This window comes from Dermacentor variabilis, chromosome 7 (assembly GCF_050947875.1).
Source record: "Dermacentor variabilis isolate Ectoservices chromosome 7, ASM5094787v1, whole genome shotgun sequence".
In the NCBI taxonomy this organism is placed as follows: domain Eukaryota; kingdom Metazoa; phylum Arthropoda; class Arachnida; order Ixodida; family Ixodidae; genus Dermacentor; species Dermacentor variabilis.
In genome coordinates this window covers 19,453,452-19,463,222 of record NC_134574.1, presented here as the reverse complement: position 1 = coordinate 19,463,222, position 9,771 = coordinate 19,453,452, and the positions used below count along the sequence as shown (strand labels likewise).

The following is a 9,771-nucleotide window of genomic DNA, read 5'->3' as shown; positions in this document are numbered from 1 at the left end:
TTAGTATTTCGATGCTTAGTACTTTTTTTTTTCCTATTGCTGATGCTGCTGCTGCTGCCAAATTGTGCCAAACCATGTCCTGCAATATGGTATGCGCCACTTGTGAGCTAACGCTTTCTGTTTCAGACTCTATCATTGAATGTAGAGACTGTACTTCTAAATTTCACACCGGGAAATGCTCCGGAATCTCGGACACGACAATTAGGTCGAAGGGAGATGCGTACCGCCTGGCTTGGCGCTGCACGTCCTGTAGACGGCAGAAATTACGTGTGCAACCTAACAAATCTAGTGATGTTTCTGACGCGCAAGACGTGCGGCAGTTGTTAATGACCATTAACGGAAAGCTTGACCAGCTGTTGCCACTCCGAGAGGTTGTTGAGGGCATTGAAGACACTTTACAATTTCTGAGCGAACAGTACGATGAACTGCAACAACGAACGGAGCGAAATGAAAATGAGATCAAGGATCTAAAACGCAGAACCGAAAGACTTGAGGGAAACGAGAGCGATGTCAATCAGCTTCACGCTGAAATTGACCAACTTGAATGGAGGAGCCGCCGCTTAAACCTGGAATTTCATGGGATTCAGCACTCTGAAAAAGAAAACCTGCTCGAAAAGCTAAACGACGTAGCCGTGCAGCTCGAACTTCCGCAGCTCTCAGAAAATGACGTTGTTTCAGTTCACCGGCTACCGTCAAAGAAAGAAAAGATACCGGGTATAATCTGTCGCTTCGCGAAACAAGCAGATAGGGACCGCTGGTGGAAAAGCAGACAGAAGTTGCGTGAATCGAAAGACGATGTATTCCTGCTTGAAAATGTCACGAAAAGGACCCGCGACTTGCTCTTTCAGACAAAGATATGGGCGAAGCGAGCAAACTACAAATATGTGTGGCACAGCAACGGCCGCGTTCTTGTCCGAAAAACCGACGGGGAACGCGCAGTAGCTGTTTCTACCGAGAGGGATCTTGATAAACTCGCTTAAAAAGAGTTCTTGATAACGATGGCTTGTGCAAGTGGGGAGACTTACATATTGCCACAAGTATTCAGTCAGCATTTAGGCAAAACATTTCAGCAATCCTTTAAATGCTTTCATCTAAACATCCGCTCAGTTTCTAATAAGAAAAATCACCTCTCCTTGTTTTTTGAACAGCTAGGACAATCATTTGACACGATACTGTTAACAGAAACATGGTCAATGAACGATGCGGATATTTTCCGTATCCCAAATTATAGTACCTTCTACTTAAATCGGTCATACTCTCGAGGAGGCGGAGTTTGCATCCTGGTAAAGGAAGTATTCGATTGTGACTTACTGCCCGAACTTTCCGCAACAACAACTGACTATGAAATTCTAGCAATAAGAATGCATAACACCGTTATTATAGTGTGTTATCACCCTCCCAATGGCAGCGTTAGCAAGTTTTTTGATAAATTAGAAGAAATCTTTGAGTTTGTAAATAAAAATCGGCTTGATTTAATTTTCGGAGGGGACATCAATATTAATATGATGAAAAACGATTCCCAAACTTTACAATTAGATATTTTACTGAAGGTGAATGGTTTGGTGAATGTAATAGACTTGCCCACTAGAATTACCGAATATTCATCATCTTTAATTGATATTTTTTTCACAAATATCATCCCTGAAAAAGTTAAAGCGGGTGTATTTGCCTATGACCTCAGTGACCACTTGCCTATATTTATTTGCGCCAAAGGGCACATTCGAGAGAAGGTAACGCAGCCAATGCACCAGATGCAAAAAATAACCCCGCGCAATTTGTCTATATTTCGGGAACAAATAGAAAATGCCTGTTGGGATGATGTATATAGATCCAACGAAGCAAATGGGGCCTATGAAAAATTTCTTCACATTGTAAAATCAATATATGAATCTAGCTTTCCCTCAGTGCGCGTTAAGCCAAGCAAAAAAATTCGGAAACCATGGATTAACTCTGAGCTTCTCGGACGAATCGCGCATAAAAATGTTCTCTATGGCAAGTTTATTTCAACTAAAGATATCGAATTATTCCGCCAGTTTAAAGTGTGCCGTAATCGCCTCGATAAAGATATAAAAAAGGCTAGGCGAGAATATTTTGCAAATTTCTTTGCAGCAGCTGCTGGATGCTCCGAGATTATGTGGAAAAGGCTCAGCTCTGTATTAAGGCATCATCCGCCTATCAGTAAACTTCCTAAATTAAATATTAATGGTATAGAATTATCTGGGAAGCGGCTTGCATATACATTTAATACATATTTCGCAAGTGCAGGTAGTACGCCTATGCAACCAAATGATCTTAGTAATATTCCGGTTAATAGCAACACTATTTTTCTTAAACCTGTAGATGAAAACGAAGTAATCCACATAATTAAAAATCTAAACAGCAGCAGTGCGAAAGATATTGACGGCTTACAGATAAAACCTTTAAAATACGTTGTCGATATCCTGGCTCCATGCATTGCACATATTTTCAACCTTAGTCTCAATCAAGCCATTTTTCCCAGTAAAATGCAAGAAGCACGCATTAGTGTCCTATATAAAAAAGGTGACAAAAATGACATGAGCAACTATCGGCCAATATCAATACTCCCTATGTTCTCGAAGGTATTTGAAAAAATAATTTTAAATCGGCTTATGGATTTTGAGCAAAAACATAAACTTCTAAATGAATGCCAATTTGGCTTTCGCAAAGGCCTCAGCATGGAGTGTGCCTTACTTGCTCAGAAAGAGTTAATTTCAAGGGCAATTGATGAGGGAAAACTGGTTCTGGGGTTGTTTGTAGATTTTACAAAAGCATTTGATTGCGTCAATCATTCACTTCTTATTAGGAAACTCACACGTTATGGTTACCGCGGGAAGGCTGCATCCCTCATCACATGTTATCTAGAACACCGCAAGCAAAGGGTCGGTATTGATGATGAACTCTCTAGTGCACTGCCCGTTTCTTGTGGCGTACCACAAGGCAGTATTTTGGGCCCTTTCCTCTTTAATTTATATATTAATGATATCATTAGTATCAGTATCAAGGCAAACTATATAATTTACGCCGATGATACTAGCATATTCCTGATAAGAAAGTCGGCGGATGAATTAGTTGAGGAAGCAAACATAATTCTTAAAAAATTGCATGAATGGACACGTAAAAATTGTCTCAAAATAAACACAAACAAAACAAAAGGAATAATTTTTCGAAGCAAAAATAAAAGCGTACTAATTAATACGCCTATATTGCTAAATTCCACTCCTATCGATATAGTTCCGTACTTTAAAACTTTAGGTGTCATCTTTCAAGAAAACTTATCTTGGGATATGCATGTAAATTCCTTGGCGACAAAATTATCTCAAATAATCGGGCTTGTTTACCGTAACCGTCATATACTGCCAACAAAAATAATGATGCTGATTTTCAACACACTGTTTCTTTCTAGTCTAAACTACTGTCACTTAGTTTGGGCTACTACCACACAGGGAAATTTGGAAAAACTTTATGTACTGCAAAAAAAATTCCTACGAGTCGTAGAAAATGTTCCAAAATATGTTCATACACGTGAATTTTTTATAAAATACAATGTAATGCCAATTACCAGTATGTACGATTATCGACTCTGTAGAGCGTACAAACAAGAAATAAAAAATGGAGCCAGCTTTCTAAGAACACTAGCGGATTTAAAAATCAACATTACAGCATATGCGACAAGGTCCAGAGAGTTTTGGAAAGTAGAAACCGTCAGAACGACATACGGACAACAAACTATTCGTAACAACTTGCCAAGGTTACTGAATAAATTACACAACGAAACCACTGGATTGGAAAATACCTCTTTTAAAGCTCTGTATAGTTATTTCTGCCTGCACTAGATTGTTTCCCTGGCGTTCGCAAATTTTTCCTTATCGAAAACAACTAGTCCCATTGTATAGCTTATATTCTTGGTTTTTTTTTCATTTGTTTAGTTTGTATGAGAAATGTTATTGTTACACCTTGTGTTATGATTATATCTTTCTCACCCTTGTGTTTTTTTTTATTTTTTGAACAGTTGCGATACCGTTGTGCCTATCATTGTTTTTTATCCTTATTGGTTAGAGATGATTTTTACTATGACCTGTTAGAGCACATCTTTCTTTTTTTTTCTTCATTTGCTTCGCATGGTTCGCGATGCTCAATATTGTGTAAAGGACATTTCTAAACAATGAAGTACTACCTTTGTGCTCGCTAACGCCGCGCAAACGCCAATGCGGGGGCCTGCGGCTTCGTCAAGCTGTCCATGTGGCAGCTTTTTCTGCATGCTCCTCGCGTCATGTACTGATGCAAAAATAAACATCATTGTCATTGTCATTGTCATTGTCACTCTCCATCATGACGCAGAACAAGGGAAGGCGGAGCTTAACCCCGATCACTCGGCGAACGAGTTGAGGAGAAAACGCATGACTATGGAGGAGGGTAACTTATAATCTCCCGTAGCTCTCTTCATATGAGACGTTTCACACAAATTGTAGTACGAATGATTAACTTTAGCTGTACCCTGCGCGTCTACAAAATTTGTCCGAACCGTTTCAGGGGCCCTGTAAGCTTCTAAACATGCGCAAAAAAACAAAAGGAGAGCCACAAGGTCATTCATTACGATGCGCGCGCGAATGAGACGCGAGCCATGCCGTCTGAGTTCGAGAATAATTATTTTTTTAAAAAAACGAACAACAATGTGACGTCACATCCGGTAAAGCAAAATTGTTCTCTTTTCTCACATTCTGTCAGCTAATGCCGCTGATCCAGTGTTGTCCTGTCCGTTCCTTCTTGTGCTCGGGTCCGTACTTGCTGGAACCCCTTTTACGTTCACCATGCACCACTTTGCCCCGCAAACCGCACTACCAAAGGCAACCCTGCTCTCCACGCGATTGCGCATGCATGCCCTCATAAGTCAGCGCAACGTGGGACTCCGAAACTTGTTCGCAACTAGAAGAAACAGCGGCCTTTGAACGTCGGAATCACGGCTTGAAGGTCGTGGGCATTTTAGTTGCGGGTAGAATAGGCGATATGTCTATAGTCGGGTACAACTTTGGAAAAAAGGGGGCGCTACTCCTCCGAGGCAGGTGCACACGAGCACCCACCAATGGGGGCGCACTCTGGACGGACGCCATGAGCCGGACGGCCGGTGACACCACTGACGGAGAAGATGGCCGCCCGCGCTTCGAACTGGGCTAAGTCGCGTTAAAGTCCCTCAATTAAGTCGCGTCAGCTGTATGCGTCAGCCCCTAGTCAGAGTGAATTCCCGATCTGTTTGGGATAATCTATCATGACAGAAATATTACTGCGAACCCACGATGCACCATTTGTGCCTGATGCATTTATTCTGAGCCGTGATCCGGCGAAGAAATATTGCAGCGAGCACCACTGACGCTGCGCTACGCTTCGCCTGAAGGCAGGATCCCGCGGCGACACACCGCTACAAACACGCATCCTGCATGTGTGTTCCATGTTGTTTTATTTCGCTCCCGAGTGAAGTTACGACGAGGAAAGTTCGCCAAAGTCTGGTGCCTACTGTACGCGCCGGGTGTGTTCGTGTACTGTGTCGCTACGTTTTTCGTCGTACGGGTGAAGTGATGGAGCAAAACCATTCTCGGGGGAAATGAGAAAAGCGGGCGCGCATGAAACAAATCTACGACTGTTTAAACAGGAAATAGTTGCAAAAGAAGCCTCCGACCCAAAGATTTCTTGCCGTCAACTTAGCATAAACGATCGTTGTCAGCAGTAAGATAGCCGAGAGTCTAGCGGCGGTGTTCGAACGTTGTGTAGCACCGTCGAATGATTGCTGTCCGCCAGTGCTCACTGCACGCGCAAGCTGTAGAATGCGTGCTGTGACACAGTCACGCATAAGGTGTGCTTCCAGCGCTCGATATGCTTTCCCACAACACAGCTCCACACTGTTTTTCGATTCTCGTGATATGTTGCAATTAAAAATTCCTATGTCAGTGTTGAGATTAGGAGAACGGTAAAAAAAAAAGAAAAAACATTCGAGATGGTAGGCACAGCAGCTTGTCGACCCGGTCCTAATACCTCTACCCACATCTGTTCGTAAATGTGTTTTCTTGCGTTTGTCAAATTTTTTTATTTCCCACACTTTTTTTTTTGTATTTGAGATTTTCTTAGTTTTCGCATTTGTGTGTGAATATGTTCCTTCTTCCAAACGTGTTTGCGCTTACTCTTATTTCTGTCCTTTTATTTTACATTAGCGTTTGTTTTTGCTAGTTTTCTATCAGCAAAGTCTTTTTCGACATTTTCCTTAACCCATGTCATTCATAGCACCAACTCCTGTAAACTACAGGGCTGGCCTCTTTCATCTCATTAAAGCCTTTCTCACTGGTCTACCTCGTCTTCTGCCTACTCTCTGTGATTTCCGTCCTTTCTTCTTGCGTAGCTGCCACTATGTGATTAGCCAACTTGCACAAAATAAATTTTGATCACCCATGAAAACAGAAAGGTTGAAAGATACATTTTCTTAAAAGTATCATGTGGGTTTCAGAGTAACTTTGCCTCTTACCTCTGTTCATGTATCAGTGCGTGCGGCAGCTTGCCAGAAGTGCATATGAAAGGGTGCCATATTGTGAAACAGCACCTTCCTATGTTGTTGCATTTGTCACGCTTCCAGTCTTAGTAACCAGACGGTTTCGCTGGCCATCACATATGCTGGTACAAATTTTCAACACATATAGCATTGTGCAGTGGGGTGTCATTTCCTGTCTGACGCTTTCATAGTGAAAGACATGTTTCAGTGAATGGATCCCAGCAAAGCAGTGCACTGAGAGCTTTTGCAACTTTCACCATTTATTACTTCACCAACGTCATTGCCTGAATCTGGCCATCGCTGTGCCGACGGCTTGCGAATTAGAAATTTGCCTCAATAAGACACATTCAACTTTACTCAGCATTTTTTAGTACACAGAATGCTAGCAGAGCTATTAAGGATGAATAATTGTGCTTACTTTATTGTGACTTGCCCAGTCAGATAAACAAAGTAATGGCTACGGCATGACTGCGATTTGAAGTGCAGACTGCAAACGGTGCCTTTCAAGCGGGCCCTCGGCTGCTGCTGTTAATAGCTACCCGAATGAGTATTTTGGACTTCCCTAAGTCGTATCGCCGTTCCGTGGACGACGAAATGACACGCAGACATCAGGAAGGAGATATTGCAGCAGCCTTTATTCCGTGCTCGATTATATAGGCCAGCCAGACTGGCGAGGGAAAGAAGAGGGGGGCACGCCCTGTGCCGAGCGTAGCGCGGCCTACGCCAGCGCAAGTCTTATCGCAGCGCGATACATCTTTTTCCTCTTAAAAAAAACAACAAAGAAAGAGAAAAAAAATTGCTTCAAGTGATTTGATTAAAGTTGCTGTCGTATTGCAGGCGCTGGGGAGGTCTGTTCTGCCTGTTGGATCGTGTCGGGTGGGGAGTGGAAGCTTGCGTTGTAACAGGAACAGGGGCCCTCGGAGTGTCAGGAACTGATTTAGGCGGAGTGGTCTGGTGATTAGCCTCGTCGGCGACATTGTTTCCAATTACCTCCGGGTTGAAAGGTACGTCTGTGGGTAGTAAATGTTTACGGTTATGCCGAAGAACCTTGTTTCCTTCGGTTAGGATCTTGTACGACCTCGGGAGTATCCTAGCAATAACTTTCGCTTTCTGTGACCATGCTTTTTTCTTCACCTTGACAATTTGACTTTCTTCAAGGGGTGAAAGTAGACCACTTGATCGATCCGTCTGAATATGCTTGTGTACTTGCGTCTTTGTTCCATCGTTCGAATCTGGCAAGGTTGACCTCAGCTGTCTTCCTTGTAACAATTCTCTCGGTGACCATCCGTCTTCAAGAGGAGTCGACCTGTAACTAAGGAGACCTAGCGAAAAATCTCCACCAGCTTCCTTCGTTTTCTTCGTGATCCGCTTCATCATTTGCACTCCCTTCTCTGCTAAGCCGTTGGAACGAGGAAACTCCGGACTCGATATCACATGTCGGAAGTCGTACTTGCTTGCGAAACGGCGAAAGTCTCGACTTGCGAACTGAGGCCCATTATCGGTGAACACTTCTACCGGGATACCATATCTTGCAAATATGGCTCCCAGCTTTTCGATGACTGTTGCCGATGATATGCCGTGCAGCTCCTCGATTTCTGGAAAAGTTGAGAGAGCGTCATATGCAGACAGATACGATTTTCCCCCGTACTGGAATAAGTCGACGCCGACTCTGTACCACGGGTAGTCTGGTGCCGATCTCATAAGCAGTGGTTCTACAAGTTGCGTAGCGTAGCGTATAAGCGTATCGTCTGCATACCACGCATTTTCGGGTCATAGCATCGATTTCTGCATTCATGCCCGGCCAAAACACAAATATTCGTGCCCTCGCTTTACATTTGTTTATACCCATTTGTCTTAGCAACCGCAGAAAGAACCTTTGAAGTCTGGGTGGCATGTCCCCTATTGCTTTTTTGAGCGATTGCAATCAGTGGTCGGTCTCCAAGGTTATCTTTCGGCCATAAATGAAGTAGTGAAATTTCTGACAGCCGAACGTCTCTGCCAAGGCTTCTTCAATTTGCGAAAGGCGTTGCTCCGCTGAAGAGAGCGTCCGTGGCGCGTATGCCACGGGACGCCAGTTATCGCCAAGAAGCTGCAGCAGGGCCGAACCCAAGCCATTCAATGGTGCGTCTGACGTTACCTTTCTTTCTTTGAGAGGATCGAAGATTGTGAGTAGTGGCTCTTCGCTCAAGCGTTTGCAGATTTCTAGCCACTCTTTTGTGTGGTTGGGAGTCTATTCAAAGACCGCGTCATGCTCGATCAGACTGCGCAGTTGCGGTGTCTTTACTGCCAGGGAAGAAATATATTGCGAAAAATAATTCATTACGCCGAGCAGACGTTGCACTCCACGCTTGTCGGATGGCATAGGAATATCCGTTATGGATTTGGCAAGTGCTTGGCAAGGCGTTATACCTTTTGCCGAGATTATATCTCCCAATAATTCAATATGTCCGACTCCAACCTCGCACTTATCCGCATTGAGTGCTACATCGGTCTGCCTTGCGGCTTCAAATACAGATTCTAGGCGCTGATCGCGCTGCTCTCTCGACATTCCCCATACCAAGATGTCTTCGACATATACATGAACGCCAGGCAGAGACTCGAAGATGTCACCGAGTATCTTTTGAAAGACTTCAAAAGCGGACGAGATGCCAAACGGCAGCCTCAAGAACCGGTACCTTCCAAAGGGGGTAGCGAAAGTACCGATCCGTGAAGTCTTATCGTCAAGCGGGATTTGGTGAAAACCAGCTTTTGCATCAATACGGCTGGACACTTTCGCTCCTGGCAATTCTGCTTGTATGTTCTCCCTCCGCGGCATTTCGTAATGCTCTCGCTTTATAGCTGCATTAATCCTTCTCGGATCCGTGCAGATTCTTAGTTTTCCGTCTTTCTTTTAACCGATCACTAAAGGGCTCTCCCACTCCGTTGGTTCGTGGACCTTAGCTATGATGCAAGCGTCTTCCATTCGCTTCAGCTCGTCGCGCAGTGGTTTCCGCAGTGCCAAGGGTACACGCCGAGTGGCTTGAACGGCTGGAACGGATCATTCGCGGAGCACCATCTTGTACTGGCGTTGAAGGCAGCCAGTACCTTAAGAAATGTCGCTGTATTCTTCAAGCAATTTTTCGGAAATGTTCATTATCACTGAATCCACTTTCCGGGAAACCAAGCTGAGTAGTTCAGTCGTCTGAAGAAGTAACGCCTGGCGTCCTTTCTTGACCCCG

The 9,771-nt window shown here is 43.9% G+C and overlaps 1 protein-coding gene across 1 annotated transcript; it reads left to right on the top strand.

Moving 5' to 3' along the window:
* Positions 1-226: 226 nt before the first annotated feature.
* LOC142588962 (uncharacterized) lies at positions 227-1,114 on the top strand. The gene has a single exon (XM_075700759.1). The coding sequence runs from the start codon at positions 327-329 to the stop codon at positions 978-980; it is 654 nt and encodes a 217-aa protein (XP_075556874.1). The 5' UTR covers positions 227-326; the 3' UTR covers positions 981-1,114.
* Positions 1,115-9,771: the final 8,657 nt, after the last annotated feature.